The sequence below is a fragment of the Harpia harpyja genome, chromosome 4, assembly GCF_026419915.1.
Source record: "Harpia harpyja isolate bHarHar1 chromosome 4, bHarHar1 primary haplotype, whole genome shotgun sequence".
Classification (NCBI taxonomy): domain Eukaryota; kingdom Metazoa; phylum Chordata; class Aves; order Accipitriformes; family Accipitridae; genus Harpia; species Harpia harpyja.
Genome location: NC_068943.1, coordinates 29,487,231 through 29,511,483, shown reverse-complemented (window position 1 = coordinate 29,511,483; position 24,253 = coordinate 29,487,231). Strand labels below are relative to the sequence as shown.

General features: G+C 41.6%; 1 protein-coding gene and 1 long non-coding RNA gene across 4 annotated transcripts in view; one reads left to right on the top strand and one right to left on the bottom strand.

Moving 5' to 3' along the window:
• LOC128141383 (uncharacterized) overlaps window positions 1-17,799 on the bottom strand; it is a 17,894-nt gene extending 95 nt beyond the window's left edge. The window contains exons 1-3 of one of the 2 annotated variants that reach the window (XR_008234990.1): window positions 15,893-17,799; window positions 5,393-5,495; window positions 1-156 (exon numbers count right to left, since the gene is read on the bottom strand). The exon at window positions 1-156 is cut by the window's left edge and continues 95 nt beyond it. This is a non-coding gene — a long non-coding RNA (uncharacterized LOC128141383). Of the gene's footprint in view, window positions 157-1,715; window positions 3,577-5,392; window positions 5,496-15,892 lie in introns of those variants that run through there. The other variant, XR_008234989.1, reaches the window with a different exon arrangement.
• VWA8 (von Willebrand factor A domain containing 8) overlaps window positions 15,359-24,253 on the top strand; it is a 199,716-nt gene continuing 190,821 nt past the window's right edge. The window contains exon 1 of one of the 2 annotated variants that reach the window (XM_052786057.1): window positions 15,359-15,568. In XM_052786057.1, coding sequence (XP_052642017.1) covers window positions 15,424-15,568 — 145 coding nt within the window. In that variant the 5' untranslated portion in view covers window positions 15,359-15,423. The remainder of the gene's footprint in view (window positions 15,569-24,253) is intronic. The other variant, XM_052786058.1, reaches the window with a different exon arrangement.

Sequence of the window (24,253 nt, the reverse complement as noted above, 5' to 3'; positions counted from 1 at the left end):
TTTAAACTGTTTTTCAGCAGCAAAGTCGATGGGAAACTGCTTTTTACCTTGCCCCATAGACAGCCTTTCACCAGGAGGGCACAGAGATGTGATCTGAGGAAGAACCAGGTCAGTATGAATCCAAGTCTCCAATGCTCTCACACACTTCTGGGGAGACTACGATGGGAAACAAGACAATGGCTAGAAGTAGTGTGGGATGCAGACTTTAAACCAAAAGCTCATAGATTAAGTGTGGATACGTGCGCATATTCTATAAGGCACCTGATCTGGTACCTCTTGGCAAGGTAACTGAGAACTTAGAACAATCAAAGATTAAGAGAATAATCAGCCATTTAAAAATCCACTAATTGAAAGGTGCCTTATTATTATTAAATGGTTGCTTTATTAGGTCCTAAAGGGGTTTGCTCTTATTCTGCAGTATAATATTATCATGAGTAACTCCAAAGCAAACAAGCATACTATATTGCAGCAGTTTCCAGATGATACAAGGTTTGCAGGAATGGCAAATAATGCAGAATACAGGTGACCAAGCCCTCTCAATCATTTGATAAGCTAACTATGAAAGTTTTAGGGCAGCCATGTACAAAACAATACTTTGAAGAACGAAGCAAAGCATCTGAGGTCATGGGAGCTAGAGACTGAACATATGCTTTCAGCCTGATCCTCTTAGTAAGGGTGGACACAATCTTTACTGTATAATAGGAAACTGTATTATCTCTGACATTGGTCCAACTGTCACTATAATATAGTGGCCAGCCTTGACACTTGCCTGGACACTGTAAGTGTCCAGTAAAGAGTCACAAAAAAAGGATCAAAAGGTTACAAAGCTTACAAAACCACATAAATAAATTGTTCCACAGTCTAAACAAGTTAGCCTTTATTTCTGATCATTGGAATTTCTTGCACCTTTCGCTGCTGGAAGAAAGACTCTTCCATAACTAAATTGCTGTTCCATGTAATGGGAATTAGAAATTGTGATCAAGCTAAATCAAACTTTTGCTTAGGCAGGCTAAGAAGATTGAGTCCACTGTTTTATTTTACTGCAATGCCTATTTTTTAGACTCTCGATCAGTCGAGGCTCCTGCTGTATGCTCTTAGTTTTTGTGGAAGGTAGAAGGGTTGAGGGACTCTTTTCTGATATTTGTGGTTTGGCTACGGCTAATGCAAAAGGATCTCCTCGTGTCCCGAGCGAGGAGGAAAACTGTGACAAAAAGGTGGGGCCTGTTGCTGAAAATGCTGCTTATATGTTTCTTTCCACTCTTATTAATCCAATTATTTTAGCGGGTGTGCTCTCAGACATGGTCAGACATCTGACCTCAGACTAAGGATTATTCTGTGAAGGTTTATGCGCAGATTTGACTTCATGCACTGCAAGTTCAGAGACGAGATGTTCCTGCTGAGTAACACCAAGTAGTCGGGAGTCTTTGAGCCCAAACTTCCCATTGTCTCTCTGCAGAAACTAGAATGCAATTGCAAATATTGGTATTAACTTTAAAAAGCTTGCAATATCTCAAAGCGAGCTTTGTCCCTTCTGTGAAGATTAGTTAGGATTTTTTTTTTTTTTGCAAACCAAGCACTGAAGGCAAAACTCACTCCTTTGAGGAACCCAAAGCATTGTCAGCTGAGAGCTCATCTGCAGGATCCTCTCTCCTTTTTAACTCTGCTTAATTCTGTGACTGAAATAAGGACAACAGGGTCTATTTTTGGTTTTAAATGTAATTTATTATTTAATTGTTGCTCGGTAAACAAGTTTACGTGGGATACAATAATACAGAATTTCAACCTTTAAAATCTGTCTTACAAATCAGTGTCATGTTGCTACTGGTTTAAGATTAGTGCTGTCAAATATTAACAAAATACAGGAAATATATCCTTCTTTTTCAGGAAATGCTTGTATCATTGAGTCAGTAAAAACTGTTTCAGCTTAAGAGAATTATATTTAAATACTACTTACAGACATGCCTAACATCTTCTAACAGCAATAAATACTACTGGTATATTAAGTGTTTGCTTAAATTCAGAAGCTAGCAGATGAACTAACTCTGTGTTAGTTTTTCTCTTCCTGTATATAACAAGATATAACAGCTTGATGAAGCATTTGCTATTAAAACACTTCTGAAAACATTTTCAGGAAATGTACCTTCTGTATGATACCAATTTTGGGTCTTGTGCAATATTGCACATAATATATATATCTTCTTTCTATATTACAGGTAGGTATTCATTGATAGCTGAAGAGAGCAAAAGAGAGAAAACTATATTTCTTTTTTAACAGGGATAAACAACACTATTTCATTTTCACCAACAGAACTGATATTATTTGGTTTTGAATCCTAAACCACTTTATTTTAAATTTAAATTTATTTAAATTTAAGTGAAAATGTATGTGGCATCACTAAACTGATGAAACTTCTGATCATAACTCTATACCTCAACTTTTCCTCTCTTTTCCTGTCTTGTAACTGGAGACGGGTCATAAGATACAGGCTGGATTCCTCATTACAAGTCAGATTAGGGAAGAGGTTAATGGGAATGTCACACTTTTAGTTCCCATCATTAAGCCCACAAATTATTTACTCTAACTGCTGTTCAACTTCATCCTTCTTGCCATGGTCTAAAGGATGATTCTGGTCCCACTTCCCACTGCCAGCCTTCAGCCCATTTCTGCCTAGAAAACTATGAGAAAAAGAAATAAAGAACAACAATGCTGGATCTATGGCAGCCAGGGAGCTTGCTTTATGCTCCAGCCACCTTGTGGTGGTCGGTGCAATCATCTTTATTGCCCCAGCAGGTCTTTTCCAGACCTAACATGCAACATTTCATGTCCTTCTCTTGCTTTGCAGAACCTCAACAGTAAATTTCCAAACATTATTCCCCACTTGCATCTGTCTGTCGTTTTGCCTCTCTCTCTTCCAGTTTATTTCACATATTCTGACACGATCCAAGAAAACAACAGATGGCAACTTCATCCAAGTGGGTGTTATCCACGAGGGACTGCAAAACAAGAGCTTGTTTTCCAATAACTTCCTGCCTTTCAGGTTAAAAGTTTCAGAACTTACTGCAGTTCTCTAATGTGAGTCTCAAAAGCGAGTTAGGATAGAGTGGTTGGCTTAGGCAGAGAAAGATCTGCTGTTGACTTCAGTAAGCTGGGATTGAGACATGCCCTCAAAGAAAATTTTGAATCTAACATCTATTGACTAGATCTGGATATGGGATTTCTAATGTGCAATGCATGAGTAGCAATGATGATAGCAGCCCAGCGGGAGAAACAGAGTAGTATAAAGAAAAGTAGGAGAATGAGAAGTTGGGTGGTTATGTGGGAAACATCTGTTCAGAACAGTTGGCAGATTAAAAGGCTTGGGAGAGAAGGGAAAGAGGAAAGAAAGAATGAAGGAGAAAAGGAATGAAGGAGGAAAGGGGGACAGGACAAAGGAAGGAAGGAGTAAAGAGAGAAGGAAGGAAGGAGACAAGGAGGGGTATAAAACATAGGAGGGCACATTTAGTCATGCAGTGGTTTTGCCAAACTCCTTCTCCTGAGCACAGTTCCAATTCTTCAAAACTTTAGGGCCTCCAGTTCTGCCAAAAAACCCAATGAAAATAAATGCTGTAAAAGAGTTACAATGAGACAGATTTTTATTACATTTCCTTGCATAGAAGTGGGACAATATCTGTATCTTGTCCTGACAAGAAAATAAGGGAAAGTTTTCCTTCTGTTCCTCAACAAAAAATATCCTTTTGATAAGCAAACAAAAAGGAGGGCAAATACTTTGGGCTACATATGGTGATTAACTATGAAATGGGGAAGTAAGCACATGAAGCATGAGAAAATTTAGCTCAGGTAACAGATGAAGTTTTAGCTTTTTCTTCTTTTTCTAGACTTGCTCAGCCTACAGCTTAACCAGTACAGCAGGCTACAACTAATATAATTAATAGCTGTTACTGAAGAAAGGGGTACATATTATTAAAAATAGTGTCAGAACACAGAAAAAATACTGATAATATAAAAGCAAAAGTAGGGAATAATCTTTAATGCTGGGATAAAGGGGGACACAACTGAACTAGAATACAGGACATGTCCATTGACACCACTGAAGAGGTTTCAAAAGGCATACAAAAAGGACCAAGTCAAATCAGATAAAGAAGTAAGCAGTTAGTTGGCTTTGTCTCACCTGCCTTTGGGTGTCTGAAGTAAACCATTCAGACCTGAGCTAGTGAGGCAAAGTTCCCACTACAAAGAAATAGAAGTTTCAAGAGAACGATTCATCTGAACACAGATACCTGCCTTAGGTCAAGATGAATTGCCCTTCCAGGGTGTCTTTTTTTTCTCTGACTGACTGTTCTCACTTCTCTTGACTGCTCAAACTTAGATGGCTAATTTCTATTGGCTCAGGTTAGAGCAATTCAAGGCAACCCAGGATATAAACTGTCACCAAATAAAGCATCAAGAACTTTGTTGAGATGTGAAGGGCTTTTGGAATGGGTCTGGAAGGACTGTGGTGGGTTGACCCCAGCCAACAGCCAAACACCCACACAGCCGCTCACTTACTTACCCCCCCTCTCGCATGAGACAGGGAATGAGCAAGCATCTGTGTGGGTACTGGCTCTTGACCAGGGTCAATCCACCACAGCTTTATGTATTGGTCAGTCTTGTACTGGAGTCCTTTATTTTGCCTATTTGTCAGGAAGACTTTGTATGTTGGTCAATCTTGCTGAATTAAAAGATTGCTAAATAAGTGTTTACAAACCCCTGGAGCTATAAAAGCAATCTGAAATACTGCTATCATTAAACATATTTTGCACTACGCATTCCTTCTGTCAAGAAACAGTAGGAATCTAAACAATGGCTCTTTCACATGGACTTGTTAATAATGAGAAATCTTTCCAACACCAAGAAATAGGGTTTGTGAAATACAGCTGTCATAGTTTTAGTGGCAACATTTTGCCTGAGCTAACACACTTAGCAAGAAATTAAAATTAAAATCTAGATTTCCAGATACTGAGAAGGAAGTAAGAGAAGTAAGAATGCTGAGTAAATTACTCATTAAGAAAAAAAATAGGGATTACTGTGTTTAATTGTATACACTCTTCCTGTTTCTTCCACTTCATTTTTTGGTGATTTCAGTTTGTCTCCCTCTAGTGGATTTACCCTTCTGTGTGTCAGCAGGGTCTTTATAATCTTGAATTTTTCTTTTTTCTTCAGTTGTACTGTGTGGCTACAATGTTATTATTATAATTGAATAATCTATACACAGCAATGCCTCTATTCCATCCCTGATGACTCCATCTTTCAAGTTTATATTTGTTCTTATTGCCCCAGGTATCAGCTGTCTGGGCTACAATTCATGCAAATTATTCTCAAACCCCTTCTCACTTTAAAGAAATATAATTATACCGTATTGGTTTTCGGTCATTCTTCTGTCTTCCAGATCAGTTCAAGGACTGGCTCAGAATGGAGGTCTGTGTAAAGCAGCCTTTTCAGTGGTCTAAATTAGGACCTGGTGAAACAAAATAAAGCTAGGCACAGTTAAATCACGCCATGAATATGGAATGCCTTTTCTAAGCCTCCAGCAAGTATAATCTTTCAGCAACATAGATATATTCTAGTGCTTGATGGATAAAAGATAACACGTCCTACTCTACTTTTCAAAGGATCCCTCTGTAATTTGGGGAAAAAATCTATTTAATTGTAACAAACAGAATCTGTCTTGGGCTTATTTGTATTAGCTGTATTACGATCTTAGAGTTTCTGTGGTGGATCAGAGCCCTTCTGTGTTTAACACCTATAAACCACAACAAAAAGGCTATTTCCTGCCCCAAAGACCTTACACTGCAAAGGGCAGGGCAGCCAAAGAAGTGGACTCAGCAAGCAGAAGGTGGGAATGGAAGGAGGTAATAAGAACAGTGGTTGCTGAATATTATTAGTATTAGCATGGGCTGCCACATGTCTTTGTGACTGCAGTATTTGACAGGCAGAGGAAAGGTTTCAGGTTTACAAATGCAGATCTGAAGAAGGAAAACCTTATGACCACTGGTACTGCTGTGTCCGAAGGCGCACACCTCTCCCAGAGCACAAGTTTTTCCTGTGAATACAGTCAAACTGTACAGTTGATTTTCTTGCTGTTCGTGCTCATTCCAGATGGCACTGCTTCTCAAGTAGGACATTAAATAGATTCTGTTGTAATTAAGCAATTAGCTGCACAATTAAATCTGAAGTTAGATAAATGCTGTGAGACGCACTCCATAACTGCTTGTGAAGTGACACCCAGGTTGTTTGTTCCTCATTCACTGGACTCTCACCTTCTCTTCTTCAAATCCCTTCTAGTACTAACGGGAATAATAATTAAGAATGATAACAATAAAACCCACTGTTAAGCGCCTGCATACTGAGCTACTAAGCCAGCATGCTTTTACTTGGGTGTGTTGCCTCGCATGGCAGCGAGCTGATTCATCTTGTACCAGCTCAGAGACTGGAGAGAGGAGCTCATACCTATCTCCACTCCCCCTTGTATGTCTACCTAGGAAGGGATTTCAGGTGTTGATTTAGCATGACAAATAGTGTAAGAGGGCATTAGAACCATCCCCTCGTTACCTACTGTACTACCTGCTTCCATGCCACACAAGGTAACAGTGGTTGGGCTGTCAGCCACTCTTTGTGCAATATAAATCAAGGCCAAGCACACTCAAGTCTTACAAAAGAAATCCTCCCTCCCATGAACTCATTTACTGTTCTGCATGGACCAATTCTGCTAACACCTACCCACTTGAATAACTACTCATTCTTTGAAATCAAAGTATGACTGGCTAGTTGCATGCAAACTGGGCTAAGCCCTTAAATTCCGATCTTTTGAAGACAAAACTGCATGCTTTGCAGTGCTCTTGAACTACTTCAGCATACTATGAAGTAAGGAAATAAAAGTAGAAATGAAGGCAAGCCTTTTAAGATGTCCTTAAATTGGCCTTCAAACAAAACCAATGCTGAACACTGAGAAAGGAATTCTGAATGAAGAATAGTGTCCCAACTGTAAACGAAAGCTCCACAATCCCATTTAAGCATTCTTAGAACATTAATCCATTTAAGATAATAGGACAGCAAAGGACCATTGTTCAGGAAAGCAAGTGAAAGTCGAGATGGGCTGGGTTACTCCTTCCAACACAGAGAGATACTGTATTTCAATTCTGAAAATAATTCAGAGGAATTTGAGATCTTTTATTATTTAAGAGGTTCCACTGGGGGCTTTAAAAGTGTTTATTTTAAAAAGCAAAAACCCTACAGCCACTTGTAGAAGAAAGAAAAAAAAATCCACCTCCTAATGTATGAGCTAAACATGTAGCGCATTACTTTAATCTCCTTATAATTACCATTTTCACATTTCTTTCACTTGTCATAAAATTGAAACTTCCCAGACGCTGTCTGATAAAATTATATAGTTAGCTACAGTACCTCAAAGAGAGCAGGTGAAAGTAAGTTGCATATTCACACATGCTGAAATTCTCATTGACCTAAAAAGAAAGAGGTTTTCATATCTCCTGCCTCTTCTTTTGGAATCTATGCTCGCTTAGTGCAGTTAATGTTTCTAATTTTCAATTTGAACTGTTTCATCTGAACATAATGGAGAAGCCAAACAAATAGCTGAAACAACAATCAGATTTTATAAGGTTTGGTTTTGTCTAGTTTGTAAAAGACAATGCTGCTCCACTGAAAACACTAAGAGAATTCTAATCAAGTTGGAGTTTCCCTGGAGGACCTGTGTTAAATAGTCTTGTCCTGAGAAAGTAAAGCTTGTACTTCACTTCAGATATGGGCTTTATGAGAGACGAATATGAAACATTTTCAAGGTCTTTTCTTTTAGAAAGAAAATCCCATCATGGCTTCATGACAGCTGGTTTGAGTTTTTTTATTTCTTAAAGATTTTTTAGGTAATTCTTTAAATACAGATTAATCAATTTTCAGTTTAAAATACCCAGAAAAAAATAATCTCATTCATTCTAATTGATATTAAACTCAAGAGATTATATCAGTGCAACTCTGTGTGGGATTTCAAATCTCAGACCAGGTCATTTAGAGCTATTTTAAATCTGCACTTTTGTGAAGGTTTTCATTTGGTGTTCATGCAATGCTAATGCAGTCGTGACGTGCAGGCTATAACGCCTCTTCCCACAGATGACAGCACAGAAGGCACAATTTTGTCTATTTTATTTACATTGACAAGGTCGAGGGGTCAGGCTGCTGATTATGAACTCTCCTGTTAGAGGGACCCAGAACAGATGCCAGCAGGGGATTCACTGGCAGCTCCCTTAAGCAACGATTTAGGATATTAGTGTCTAAATGGAACAGTTGGGCGCTCACCTCAGCCTTTGTTCTGGGCTAAATCTTTCACCGTGTGTCACCCACAGCTCTACCCCGTGGCCAGCCAGCCAGGCTGACGATTCTTCGTGAAAGTAATGCCTACAGAGAGTTCAAAGGTTCAGGAATGAGGCAATAAGTATTTTTCATCTTTTGGGATTATGTAAGCCCCACAAATGGCCTCAGGCCCTACTGAACTAATGTTGCAAGTTCCGCGGCTAGAATAAAGTTAAGTTTTGTTCGTTAACAGCAAACATGAGCTTGTGAGATTGCCTCACAATTTATTGAAATTTAAATAGCCTTTGTGATACATGGGATTAGCCTGCGCTTAACAGGGACGACACTGAATTATAAAGGGGCAAGATTAATCCTGTCTTCAGGAACTTTGGCATTTTACTGATGATGTTGTGTCACCAGCACATGCTGCTAGTGACCCTTTAGAGATTATTTTGTGCAATATTCTGTAGATAGCAAAATGCAATCCATCAAGACATAAACATTAGGAAAAGCCAAGGTGTTTATAAGTTAAGAAAAAAGGAAACCTACCATTTCACCATGAAAATAGATAAAGATTTCAGGCAATCTTTGATCAGATATTTTGCTTAGCTCTTAATGTAACACCTCTACTAACATTTTGTGGCTGCCTTTGAGTTGTGGGCTGAGTCCAGAAAAGCTTCAGGATATGGGCACATGGGACTGGGATGGAACTACCACGTTTTACCCAGATACTACCATCCACTCTGCTAACCAGCTTTGTGTACAGTTATAGCCCACCCCAGTTATAAAGTAAAACACTAAATACAAACCAGCGAAGCTTATTTAGCAGATATTTTACATCAGTGTTGGGGTGGATGAAAAGCATAAGAGTTGTTTTAGAGGATCATGACAACCGTGAAGGACACAGAGAAGGACACCAGAAATCTTTGCCTATGAGCATATGTTTGATGCAAGTACAGCTAAATCAAATAAGCCAGAAATGAGCTGATACCCTACATTGGCAACTAATTTGTATCAGAGACTGTGGCCAGCAGGACTAGGGAAGTGATCGTCCCCCTGTGCTCAGCACTGGTGAGGCCACATCTCGAATACTGTGTTCAGTTTTGGGTCCCTCACTACAAGAAAGACATTGAGGTGCTGGAGCGTGTCCAAACAAGAACAACGAAGCTGGTGAAGGGTCTGGAGCACAAGTCTTATGAGGAGCGGCTGAGGGCACTGGGGTTGTTTAGCCTAGAGAAAAGGAGGCTGAGGGGAGACCTTATCGCTCTCTACAACTACCTGAAAGGAGGTTGTAGTGAGGTGGGTGTCAGTCTCTTCTCCCAAGTAACAAGTGGTAGGACAAGAGGAAATGGCCTCAAGTTATGTCAGGGGAGGTTTAGATTGGATATGAGGAAAAATTTCTTCACCAAAAGCATTGTCAAGCATTGGCACAGGCTGCCGAGGGAAGTGGTAGAGTCACCATCCCTGGAGGTATTTAAAAGACATGTAGATGTGGTGCTTAGGGACATGGTTTAGTGGTGGACTTGGCAGTGCTACGTTAACGGTTGGACTCGATGATCTTAAGGGTCTTTTCCAACCTAAACGATTCTATGATTCTAAAACACCCATTCCTGAGTTCCTCAAATTGAAGTAGTCACTGCACAGGTACTGTCCCCTTCACCAGGAGGGACAGGATCTTGATGCATGGATTTTCTGCCTCTCTCTTCTTGAAAAGGTCTTTGTCATTTCTAGCATTAACGCTATGGTACGTATTCCCTAACTCCATTAGCTCCTACACACACACTGTTAATGCATGCTAGGCTTTATCAGGCTATGAATGTCTGTGAAGCCAATAAAATCACAGTTTCTGATCATTTCACTAATTTTGTATGAAGATTTTCATATCAACAGCAGTTTAATTTCAATAACCTAACAATACCATTTTTGCATTTAATTCCTGAACGTGACTTCGTGCAGTTCCAAAATCACTGAACTGCTGTATTAGTTCACTGGAGCATTTTGTATTTTTCTAGAGTTAAAAGAAGTAACAATTACAGAAATCAAATAGAAACAACCCTCCTGCCCCAGAGTCCCAATAACGCATCAAGCAGGACAGCAGAGATCCCCCTACCACACAGACTAACAGCATGAGTGAACTAGGTCAGTATATTTTCAGTGGGTTTCTTCTGTCAGCAGCAGAATACTGGGGGTTCCAGTGGTGTCCAGGACTTGCAAAACGTAGCGGTCATGGTGCTTTCAGTCCCTGTCTTAACCTCATCCTTCACTACTTTAGTTCGTGTAGCTTTTTACTCTCAGCCTACATCCATCTAGTGGCTTTGCCCTCCCCCCCACTTCCCCTTTGGGTTCCTTGTGCTTTAATCACCATTTTCCAACTGTCCCTTCAGGCTTGGCTCCTCATCCCTCTGTTTCCTTAGCCTGGGGAAAGAAGGAGCACTGAAAGCACATCAGAGAGTGTCTTTGTCTGTTGTGCTTCCTGGCCTTGAAGGAGAAATAAGAGGGGGAAGTCTAGCACAACCGATGCAGTCTTATCGTAGGTCATACTTCACACAAACAGAATATGACGACTTGGTTTTTAAACTATAATACATTCCCTCAGTTTTCAGAAGGTTGTCATTCAGCAAAAAATGGGGTCATCAAAAGCATCTTTCTGAAACCAGAATGACCCTCTTAGCAGAATTCTAGCCCTGGTTCTAAAGCTCAGGAATGGTGAAGCTCCTAGTTTAAGAACTGTTTTCACGTGGGTAAAACCAGATACAGATTTATCAGGCAGGATGGAGGTTTTAATCTTCTTTAGTCTACCCTCAGCTCTCCAATAGCACCAAGGAAGGTAGTAAGCATTTCCCTCATGTGATATGGCTGCTCAGTCGTGTAGCCTTCCCAGTCACATAAGGGTTATAGCTGCTCCTGAGTAAAACACTCATTTTTCTTTTCTGAAAAGTGGCTAAGCTATTTTTGTTCAAGTTTTCAAAAGAAGTTTTCAGCCTGAGGCAGAAATTCAGCATGAGAAATTTCTGCCCAAATTATTAAAGAATGGTGGAGTTAGTTACAAACTACTGAAAACAGACAGAATTTGGCATAAGAAATTAGATGCCATCACTTATGGCCTTTTACACTCTCTAAGCATTTATATTGTAACACATACATGAATGTGAATATGCAGTACCAGCCAGCAGAGTACTTTTTTTTCTTACTTTCTATGTTCCTTTAAAAAAAAAATTTATACAGGTTTTATGGCTGCAATAACGATCTTCAAGAAATGTAATTTCAAGTAGCTAGAGGCTGTTAGGTCAACCTTCCAGTGAGCAATCAGATGGTAAGAACCTCCTTACCTCGATGTCATTATTTCTTACAAAAATCAGTAATGACTTTATCCTTACTTGCTGTTTTAGTTCAGTGTAACAGTGCAAACAGCACATGATAACACAGACACAGAGGGGTCTGAACAGGTACTAAGAAAGCTAATGAAGTGGATGTTAATTTCTTGAAAGAAGTTGTCATACAAACAGAGAACAAAAACCTTTGAACCCTTAACTAAAAAGGCAGTAATTACACATTCTTCTGGGGTGGAAAATCTATTATAAACACTATTTGCAGAACCAAATCTAGCTTTGACTCTTGCCTATTTTAGAATAGTGCAGAAGGAAGAGGTGGATATTCTAATAAACATTAGAAGCAAAGAAAGAAATTATGAATGAAAACCAGTTTAGCAAGAAACAGGAGATAAGACAGTTTACTTTAGAACCTTGGTATCTTATTGGTGGATCCATTTTTTAAATCAACTTGGATTAAAATAGGGGACAAATTTAGGGTTCAAGTCAACAAAGGAACGAACAGCTGTGCATTTTCATTTTTATTTGATTTATATTGTTCCCAATAGATTCCATACAAGAGAAGCACCTTCTGGTATTACAATGACTCATTATAGTGAATTAGAGTGGCTCCATGGAAATCAGTACTTATATTTGTTCAAAACTGATATACAGCAGAAGAAAACAAGCCAGACTCTCTCTACGTCCAGTATCTAAAGCAAGCCATCAGTGGCTGCAGATAATTTGGGAAAACAACTATAAATTTTAAACCAAGGCAACTAATTTTGCCTAACTGAAAAAAGATAGAAAAGTAACCTCTTGATCTCAGGAATGAAATTATTGGTAAGCAAGGCCTGCCTCTATGGCTTGACTTTTTCTGTTAGTATCACCAGACGGATCCCACACCACCAGGGAACTGTATGAATTCTAATAGACTTCCTTTTTTGCCTCTTCACATGTTCTGGACTTAGTTTCAAAGGAGTTTAATGTTAGACCTACCCTCTAGACAAAGACTTAACAGTAAATGAAGACTGACTGACTTCTATTACTGTAGTTCAGCCAGAACATTTGGGTAAAACTCAGGCCTTGCTGCATTCAATTTCCTACGAACTTCAGATGAAGCCAGGATTTCATCTCCGCTGTCTTCTCTGTGCTTGTGTAGGAGAACTGACTACAACTAGGAGAGATGATGCACTGTTCTTTATATCTGCACCTGTGTCTAATTTAGTCTTGCAGCTAGAGCTACACAGCAAAGTAGCTGACAGCTACTAGAGAGAACAGTCTGGAAACTGTCAGCTCACAGAGATGCTTTCTGAGCTCTCACTCTTTGGAATAAGTTCTTTTCTGTTTAATCAAAGGAAAAGTATTTTTGTTAAGAAACTTCATGTTCCAAATAAGAATGCTGTTAAGCCAGGGAATGAAAATATGAAATAGCTGTTTGTTACCAGTGCTGTAAATCATCTGTGGAAGCCTTCACAAACACACCAGATGCAGGCTGCTAAATCCTTCCACTTCATGACAGCACTGAACCACTGATGGAATCGTGTTTTTCATAGAGAGAAGTGAGCAAGTACCAGCATACATGCATCAGTTATGATTAGCAAGCAAAGAAGATGCCACATTCAAGCAATAATGTAATATTGTATAGCCAGATAGAATTTCACATGTGGATATACACAGGTACATACAAGAAAAACTAGGTTCTATATGTTCACATTATTAAATTAAACTGAATTTTGAGTGGTGTCATGACTGACAGTATAGCATAAAAACAATGCAACATTCAAGTTGTGCATCTAATTGTTTGAGTATGCGTGCATACATGTATATATTCAACAAAATTTCCCTCCCCATAATTATGCACAGAGATAACAATGTTTCCATTATAACTTTCCCAGCAATGGTTTGAAAATGAGTAAATATAGTTTTCTTTCGCTGCAAATGGAAAGTTGGAGGCTGAACTCAAGGCTGAATTTAAAGTTTTGGAAAAGTTGACTAATTCGGAATTTTAAGACAATGCTTTAAAAAGCAAAACATTTTATAGATATATGACTCAGAAAGGGCTGAAATGTAAAGCATTTAGCTTGACAGGTGTATATATATACACACACACAAAGAGAGAGGTAAAAGGCAGCTTTGTACATTCACAGTGTGAAATTACTATGAATCTGTACGAAATTTTGAAATGTCTCATTTTTTCCAGCATAGCGTCAAATCTATTCAGTATTCAGGTTATCCGTTTAATTGTTGCATATCTGTTGCAATTTATTACTATTTATTATTTTGTCTATAGATATGACAAGAAGATCAATGTCATCTTCTAATTTAATATCCCAGATTGGTAAGATATATTCATAAACGATTGCATTGTTATTTTGCCTCTTTGGCCTTCTACTCTGTTCTGCCAGACCTTGTTATGTAGCCTATCCTTAGCCTCCAGCATTTGCAATCTTCAGCTTACAAGAAATTAGGGCAATATCCATAAAAGGATGTTTCAATTTAGTTTACCCTGCCTTAGACCCAGAAAGCAGGTTCACAGACCTATATTAGGTACTAAGAATAGAATTCATACCCAACCAACACTCTAGCCAACGGGAAATGCTGAAGATCATGAAATTTCACCTCTCTTAACTGTTTAAAGCACCTAATACCGAGCTGCAGAAATGCATCTAGGACTAGATCAACACTCATAACTCGTAATATCTTTTGGCGGCTTAGAAGTCTAAGTTATCTATGTTTAAACAGATGCTTAGCTCACTCTTTAGTGGTTGTCCTCTGGGATAATTGTTCAACGCTGAAAACATGCAGGAAGTGGGAGATTGTCTGGAGAAAAATTCTCCCAGCCCCGCGGACACTGAGATACCTAAATACTGAAGTACAGGTGATAAAGATGGTGACTTGACTCTGGCTTCTACCTTCTGCTAAGCTCCCTCACCATCTTCTTACTGGTGCCGAGACCCAAGTCTCAGCTGGATTTTCCTTGAAACTAGGCTTAGTTCGTTATTGTGAAAGCTTCAGCCTTTCACGAATTATTCTAAAATATACTCCCAAGCTTTTACATAGATCCGTGAGCTGTAACTTTAGTTGAAACAAGCCAGTTTTGAAATCTATTCCAGTTACCATCATCCTTCACAAAAATCTCACACCTAAACCATGCATGTGCAAAACGTGACTCCTGAGTAACTTGGTTCAAAGTCTTCTTAAAGTATAAAATAACCTAACCCCAGGAACACAGGTGAGGGGTGGCACTGGGACAGAAGGGCCCGCGAATTCAGCAGGATTTAAGAAACCAAAGGTAGGAAATACCTTCGGCGCATGAATTTACCTCAGCCACCGCTGCCCAGGGCGTTTTAAACGTTTCCAGCTATAGAGTTCAGCCTCTTTCACCCGAAAAAAATAACGTCGTCCTCAGAGCTGACGCCCCAGCCCTCCTGACTGAGCTCACAGGGGTGCCAGTCCCGCCCCCCCCGCGGCGGCCCGCCCTGAGGGGACCCGGCGGCTCCCGCTTGCCATCGCCTCCCCCTCCGGCCGGCTCCCCCCACACCCCCTCCGGCACCGCTGTAGGCCGAAAGGAATCCCGTTCGCCCCGCCATTGCCCGGGCACCCCGGCGGCACAGGCAGGCCCGGCCGGCCGCCGCCGCCGCCACCCACGCCGGGCCCGTACCCGCCCCGGCCGCCGATCGGCCCGGCGCTAGTTTCCGGCGGGACTTTGTACCTCGGCGTTTCCCTTCCCCTCCTCGGCCCGTCCCGGTGGCGGCGGTCTCCCCGCGGCCCATGCAGTCGTGGGTGCTGTGCCTGGGTGGCGGGGCCGGGGGCCCCGCTGCCCGCAGGGTCCGCCTGCTCCTGCGGCAGGTGCTGGGCAGCGGCGCGGCCGCGGAGCGGTCCGGCCGCCTGGAGGCCAGGGCGCTGCACGGCTCAGGTAACGACCCCTCGTCCCCGGGGTGGCCCGGGCCGGGCTTCCCTACAGCCTCCCCCGGGCTTCTCTTGCCACGGCCAACCTGCAGGCCCCGACACCGGGCCCGGGGATGTGGGCAGCCCCGTTCTCCCCTCAGCTGGGCGGCCCGGGGGAGGCCTGGAGGCAGGTTATCGCCTTACGGGCTGCTGCTGCGTCCAGTTTGCGCTACCGTCCCTGTCTCTTCCTGTGGTCGTGAGTATTGCGTGAGAGGAAAGGGCAGAGTTCAGTCGCAGGCTTGCAGGTTCGCTTGGTGTGGCTTGTCATAGCTTCTCTTTCAAAGTGTCTCACCTGCGGTGAAGCAAGGAGGAGCCCGGCAGCCTGTACGTGTGGAAACCGCTCTTCTCCATCAAGCGGCTTATTACCATCTCATGACGCTTTCTGTTTCTGCACTGCACGGCTTTGTCCTTCCACTAAGGCAAAGCCGCGTCCACGTCAGGGGTTGCCAAGGCTGATGTGCATTTGAGGGTGCCTGCGGCGGACGGTGAGGAGGTAGGGGGTTGACCTTGAGCTTGCATGGGCTAGGAAGGATGACCTGAACTGTCCTGGCATATCCTCTGGTGACCTCTGAGAGAGATGGCCAGCCTGCGCGGAGCAGAAGTAGCGTTTGGAAACAGTGACATGTGCCTGTGGAAGCTGGCACTTTTCTGGACAAGTGCCAAAAGCAGCAAAGCTACTAAATACAGAGCGGGTGGTGAGCAGCTGTAAATTAGGGAGATAGAATCACAGCAAGTGGTTCTGATGGTGCGGTACTCGCTAAAGCTCTTAATTACACCGCTTTAATACCATTTATCTCCATTTTTGCATTTTTTAACGTGTTTATTAGTTGACCGTTTCATTTCTTTAAAGGTGTGTTTGGTTTCTCAAGAAGAAAGCTTTTGAAGAATTGATAACCATAAAGTTCCTTCAGGAATTTTTGAATAGAAAATATTTTATTTGTGAGAAGTACTAAAAACCCTAGGGTTATTTACCCTAAAACAAATAGGAATAAAGGAGAACAAGTTAACAATGTGTGAAACAAGCACCTGAAGAAGGTAGCTCAGCACTTTTCAGCCCTTTGGTGGGATGAGTAACCTTAAGAACAAGAAGAAATTCAGCAAGATAAAATGGTAGCAAATGCAGTATTACTAAAAATACTTCATAATTTCCATGTGCTATGGAATGCAACTGGGTGTATCTTAGCAATATTCATGAATACACTGTATATGAATAATAGGAGTATTCCCAGTTACAATCAATGATGGTAATAGTTTTGGTAGAACGATTTAGATCTCAAAGCTCTAGACAATCTTGTAGTTTATTAAAGGCAGGCTAAGAGATAATGTTAGGGATATTTGCCCTCCCAGCACCTGAGACATCTCATTTATGATAGTGCTTCCTGTGCTCCTGTGAATTTGGGACCTTGATATTAGAAATACTAATTATTATTTGGGTTTTGTTGTGGGTTTTTTTTAATTAATTTTATTTTAAAGGTGATTGCATGTCCTCTTGCAGGCTCTATCACTCCCTTGAGGTTACTGAAGTTACAAAGAGATGGTCTGAAGTTTTGTGTGCCGTATGTGGTTTTGCTATTTCTATGCAGCTGCTGTAATTACAAGTCTTGTTGTAAGCAGTGTTGAGGTCTGTTCCCTACTGATAAAGAAAATATTTCTGAAAAGGCTGGAAGCTGTTAACAGTCAAGTAAACAGCAAATTGTTGTCTACCCAGTAATTTGGATCTGACATCCCTGCCAGATCAGATTTACTGTCTGTGATGGTACCTTTTAAGTGTGAGGGAGAAACCGTTGCCTGATTTTGTCCTGTTATATGTGAAGGAGCCATGCTTAGCTTTTCAGCTTTGTAAGGCAAATATGGCTTGCTGGTGCACTGGGGGCTGTGGAGAAATTGCTAGAGCTATCTAGTGGTAGAGCTCAAGAGAAATCCCAAAGTGAAAGACAGAAGCACTCAGAGACTAAAGGGTAATGGGAATATCTAGGAAAGGTTTGGGTTTGCACAATTTATTTAGAGGGAAACTTAATTTATAGTAACAAATGTTGTGGAAGGGTGGCTATCAGATTAATTTTTAATGCAGGTTTCATGTTTCTTTCCAAAAGACTGAAAAGAATCAAGTTTTTGTAGACTTGTATTGGGTTTGCGTGGCAAGGTTTTGATAGCAGAGTTATTTGTGATGAATTATTATTTTAAACACAGTATGAGCTGAACAAAGTGAAGTTCTACATAACTCGGTTCACTGATGTTTAATTATTTACATCTATCTGTATGTAATATGAAACTTTTGAAAAAAATCTGATGGAATACACAATATCAGACATGCTTTAAGGGGTTGGTGGGAACAAATGCTGAATTTGGTGAAAACTGAAGAGCTGGAAAAATAAAAATCATTGCCAGTCAGATAGTACAGGCAAAGGAAGGTCTCTCATGTGCTTTGCTGCTCAATGTACATCAAACAACTTATACTTTGTCACTTGTGTAAATATACACGAGCTTCATTCGCGGTTTTCTGCAGCTCTGCCTGTCCAGGTTCACTTCCTAATGCTTTCCAAAACCTGGTCTGTCCCAGTTCTAATCAAACCCGTGTTTAAAGCCCAAAAGATCTCAGTAATACATACAAGAGTATCTGCTGAGTATAACACAGTCAGTTGTGAAAACTGTATCAGACTTCAGAATGCTGTAATGTTGATCATCAGTGTACAGGATCTAAGTGATTGTGGTAAAAATTTATAATCTGAAAGAAAACTATGAATGGGACCGTGTGTTTAGAAGGGGTTTTGGGTGGTTTGTTTTTTTTCCTGGTCTATCACTGTCCAAAGACTACGGAACTGGTTGATGATGGATGTAGATGCTTTCCAGCACGTTCCCTTTTCCAGCTTCACCTGTGTCATTATCTTGTTGAAGTTCACATGTTGACAGCTGGGAGTGTGGTTTTGGCAATATTTTTTTCACCAGCAAAACCTATTTAAGAGATTTTATTCTTTCATCTTTCTCTTAACATTCCTGCTATTGTTCATTGCCTCTGTATTGTACTCAGGAGGCTGCATTGTGGTGCCTGAAACGATTCCAGTGGTTTGATTTACAGCGAGGCCTTACGAACAGTTGTTGCGTCAGCACGACCGAGAAGACAGCAAATGGAGATGGGAATTTTCAAAGCCAGTTGTTGTGAAAGTTCGCAGAGTTATGCCTGAGTTATTTCAAATTATTCTAACGCTTAAGAGAGAAAAGGTTGGTGGCAAAAAATCGCCTTTTATTAGACGCGCTGATATAGCTGGAAGAAAGAGATGAGCTGTCAGGCAGATAAGTTTCTGTACACTCTTTGGTAGGGTTTCACCGTTGTTCCCATGAGCAAATGTCAGTAAATAGCTTCTGAGTTTTAATATTTGGCAGTTGTTCAAAATGTAAGTTTTCCTGTTTAGCAGCTGTTGCAATCCTGATACGTGTTGATGTGTTGTGTTAATTCCTGCCCATTTTAATACATAAGGCTGAAGTTGACCTGCTTGGCAAACTCAGGGACTCAGGATAGTTGTGTAAGAGTGTGATGGGTTAACCCTGGCTGGATGCCAGGTGCCCACCAGAGCCGTTCTATCACTCCCCCCCCTTCTCAGCTGGACAGGGGAGAGAAAATATAACAAAGAGCTTGTGGGTTGAGATAAGGATAGGAGAGATCACTCACCAATTACCGTCACGGGCAAAACAGACTCAGTTTGGGGAAAATTAACTTGATTTATTACAAATCAACCCCTCCCTTCTTCCTGGGCACAGCTTCACTCCCGGATTCTCTACCAACTCCCCAGCGGCACAGGGGGACGGGGATGGGGTTTACGGTCAGTTCATCACACGTTATTTTCTGCCGCTTCATCCTCCTCAGGGGGAGGACTCATCACACTCTTCCCCTGCTCCAGCATGGGGTCCCACCCATGGGAGACAGTCCTCCACGAACTTCTCCAACGTGGGTCCTTCCCACGGGCTGCAGTTCTTCACAAACTGCTCCAGCATGGGTCCTTTCCACGGTGTGCAGTCCTTCAGGCCCCCCACGGGGTCACAAGTCCTGCCAGAAAACCTGCTCCGTGGGCTCCTCTCTCCACAGATCCACAGGTCCTGCCAGGAGCCTGCTCCAGCGTGGGGTTCCCACGGGGTCACAGCCTCCTTCGGGAACCCACCTGCTCCGGCGTGGGGTCCTCCACGGGCTGCAGGTGGATATCTGCTCCACCGTGGACCTCCATGGACTGCAGGGGGACAGCCTGCCTCACCATGGTCTTCCCCACGGGCTGCAGGGGAATCTCTGCTCCGGCGCCTGGAGCATCTCCTCCCCCTCCTTCTTCACTGACCTTGGTGTCCGCAGGGTTGTTTCTCTTCCATGTTCTCACTCCTCTCTCCGGCTGCCGAATGCCGCCGTCCCAACTTTTTTTCCTTCTTAAAAATGTTATCACAGAGGCGTTACCACTATCGCTGATTGGCTCGGCCTTGGCCGGCGGCGGGTCCGTCTTAGAGCCAGCTGGTATGGGCTCTCTCGAACACAGGGGAAGCTTCCAGCAGCTTCTTACAGAAGCCACCCCTGTAACCCCCCCCGCTACCAAAACCTTGCCACACAAAACCAATACAAAGAGATGCCATAGTGAATCTTAAAGCTGTTTTGCCTCTTTTGGTTATCTTTTCAGTAAATGGGAAGTTTTAAAAACAAATGTATTGATTTTCAGTTGTAGTTTCTTTTTAGTTGAAATATGTTATTGAAATTACGCTAATGCATTTGATACCTAAGCTCAGTTTAGAATAGACTGACAGTCTGGCTTTTCTGCACTGAGCAAACTGTACTTCAGGAATCTTCATACAGTTTTAAAACACTATGAGGTAATTTTTCACAGAAGTAGCACTGACCATGGAAGATTTGAAAGGGAACACTGGGCATGTGGTGGGCATCTGTTACTGTGTGACTGAGAGGAGGTAGTGAGTATCGCCTTCTACAGACAGCTAGCAGAAACTTCCCACTCATCGGCTCTCATGCTCATGGGGGATTCAACCATCCAGACATCTGCTAAGAGGGCAATCTGTCATTGTGCATGCGCTCTTGGTAGTTTCTAGACTACCAAATTTTGTAAGGCAGACGCCAGAGAGCCTGATCAGGGGTAACTCTTCACTTCATCTGCTGCTCACAAGTAGGGAAGAACTGTGGCCGGTTTGGTCATAGAAGGCAGCCTGGATTGCAGTGACCGTAACGTGATTGAGTTGTGGATCTGGAGGAAGGTTGGGAAGGTGAGCAGCAGAATTAGGATCCAGGACTTAAGGACTGCAAGCTTTCACTTATTCAGGAGATTGGTAGGTAGAATCCCTTGGATAACAACCACGAAGAAGAAAGGTGCCCAGGAGAGCTTGAAGATTTTTAAAGAAAACTTAATGACAACTCAGGAATGAACCATTCCACAGTGCAGGAAGATTTGGTGTTTCAGCAGGAGGCCTGCTTGGCCAAGCAGAGAACTTCTCAATGAACTAAAACACAAAAAGGGGGCGTACAAAAGTGGAAATAAGGACAGACAACAGGATTGTAAAAGCGCTATTTGGTATGTAGGGACAAAATCCCTACCATCTGACAAACTGCAGATCTTTAGTCCAGAAGGACCTCAGTAAACTTGAGGACTGGGCCAACAGAAACCTCAAAAAGTTTAAGAAGGAGAAATATGAAGTTCTGCTACTGGGCTAAAGTGTTGCTGTGTGTCACTACAGGCTGGGGAGGGACTGGCTGAGTAGCAGCTTTGCTGAAGAGGCTGTGGGGTTACAGTGGATGTCTGGTTGAGTATGAGCCAACACCTCATAGCAAATAAGGTGAACCACAGACTGGGCTACATTAGGAGGAGTGTGGGCAATGGTAAAGGGAGGGTTCATCTCTAGAAAGCACTGGTGAGGCTCTGCCTGGAATGCTGTGTCCAGTTTCAGGTTCCTTAGTTCTAGGGAGATATTGAGAAACTGATGGAGTCCCCTTGAGGGCTATGAAAATTGTTAGGGGCCTAGAGAACCTGATGGTGAGGAGAAGATGAGGGATCTGGGCTTGTTAGGTTTGCAAGGAGAGGCCTAAGGGAGGAGAAATCTGTTGGCAACTTACAATTATAATTACAAAAATAGTAAGTCTAACTCTACTTGATAGTGGCAGATAATATATCAAGAGGCAGTCATCACAAATTGGGGCTTGGGAGGCTCAGACTGGACAATAGGACAAACCTTTTTACTAGGAGAGTAGTGCAGCAGGGGAAGAGGTTGGCTAGAAAGACTGTGGAACATCGTCCTTGAAGGTTTTTGAGACTCTGTCAGCCATAGCCACAGCTCATCAGATCTTGTCTTGGTGGTAAGCTGATGTTGAGCAGGAGGTTGGAGATGTTGACTAGTATTTCTAAAGTGTTTTGGTAACTGACAAAATGGGCAGTTTAGTACTTCTCTGACATGGTAAGCATATTATTAAGAGATATTCTGAAATTTATATATCAAGTCTATGTGAGATCATCATGGTATTAAACATATTTAAAACTGACTTTTCACATTATAACACTTTTGTAATTGAGCATCATCAGACTCCCTACCTTCAGGGTATGCTATTGGCCCAAATGAAAAATAGCTCTCTGCTGAGAAATGGTTATAAGCTTCCTACACGACTGGGTATCAGATAAGATTCCGCGTTCATGTTGTTGATCTTCCACTAATGCAGAAAAATGGAGGGAAAGGTTCACTTCCTGGAGTAAATACCAAGATTTTGTTTCAATGACGCTGTGGACTTTAATCAGTAAAGAGAATCATTAGCCCAAAGCAGACAATTGAAAAATCAAGCATTAGTTTCAGAACTGAAAATTAAAAAAATAGAAGGTCTAACAATAATGTTGAGTAGAAATCGAGTAATACACACATTTTATGTCTGAAGTAATTATTTTGGTTTCTTAGAGGGAAGGACTTGCTTTCTTTTGCTCATTAAAAAAGGGTGGCTAAAGTGAAGTGGATTTTTTTTGCTTAGATAGGAGATGGTTTTTGTTGTGTAAACATCCAACTATTTCAGTCAGCAGCAGCTGTCAGTCTGCAGTGTCCTGTTGGCAGCAGCTGAGCTTCACCTCATCTGCATGTGAAGGCCGTGGTGGTCAAGGAGCAAAACTAGTGAGTGTGGGGAATAGGTTTCTGTCCCTCATACTGAGGTGTTTGGGAGGCTGCCAGTACCAATATAAGATGCATAATAGCTTACAGTGTTACCCAATGACTGTGTGTAATGCTGGCAGCCATGAAGATGGCCATTAAGAGCTGGTATGAAATGAGAGATACAAGTTGTGTAGATAGGGCTGCTTTTTTTCTTTTTCTTCTGAATAATGTATTCAGAAAAGTTGAGGAAAAAGAAAAAACAAATCCTGGAAAGTGTCATTTCTGTTTCTTCAAAATAAGTTGGCTCTTCAAGGATGAGGGCTGATGCTTTTCTGTGCCCTTATTGAAATGTGCTGGATAAATATCAGTTAAAAGCTTTTTTTTTTTTTCTTTTCCTCCTTTCCTCCACATTAGAATGAAATTAAGACCTGGAAATATACATCTGAATATAATATAGATTTTTGAACTTTCCTCTGGCAGGTGCAATCTTATCACACAGAAATTAATGTTAGCAGAGCTTAGCACCTTCACAGTTTTAGTATGCTCTTGCTGTTACTGGCTTTTGAGACCAGATGGGTGGTCTGCGTACAAGTGAATGTGTAATATACCAATACGACTGTCGAAGTGTGTTAATCTCACACATATTCAGGACTAAAGAGGCCAAAAGGCAATAATTTCAGCCACCTAAAGGCTCAATGTTCCTGAAGCTTCATTGTAGCATCTTATAAAACCCCTGATAATACAAAGATTTAGGCATGCGATTGGAACTGTTTCTGTTGTGCATTCAAAAAACTAAACACATGTATAGATCTGTGCAGGGTGCTTTCTTTCGCTGTAGGATTTCTTTACTTAAAAATAGCCATTTAAAATTTATTCATTTCCTTCTTTTTTCTTAATGTGTTATTTCACCAGAAAAATGGTGAGTAGAAGAAATAAAACTTTTTTCTGCTTCTTAAGTTCTTAAATTGTAGTTGAGATGCAATCTGTTTATCTTCAGATATGACCAGCATTGCTGTAAATAATTTAAACAGCAGTGGCTTTTTCTTCTCAACACATAGGAAAAAATAGTAAGTTTAGGAAATAGTCTTTTCTTGGGAGGGGGAGAGGAGAAGAGGGATAGTTGGTGTGATACTAGCTTTTAAATAGACTACCGGTCAAAGGTACCAAGCGCACAGTAAAGCTGCATCTTCAAGAAGCCTTGTTACTGAGATTATAACATAAAGCATCCACAGTGGGTCAGAACAAAGGTCCATGAAGTCCTACTATTCTGTATCGGAAAACGGTGAGTAGGAGATGCTGGGGGAGAATAAAAGCATAGGGTATTCGTGCAGGGGTGCCCTGCCAAAGTGCTTTCCTTGTCTCCGGCTGCCTCCTCTGCAGCTCGGGGGCTTGGAGCTGGAGGTGGTGCCTTTCTGTTCAGTAGCCTTCAGTGGACTGAGTGGAAGAAATAGGTCTGCTCACCTGAAGAGCCCTTGTCAGTTATTGTAAAAAGCAGATGTAGGCATTAATATTGTTTTCTGTCTAAAGAAGAGAGCTTATCAGGTTCAGTGCA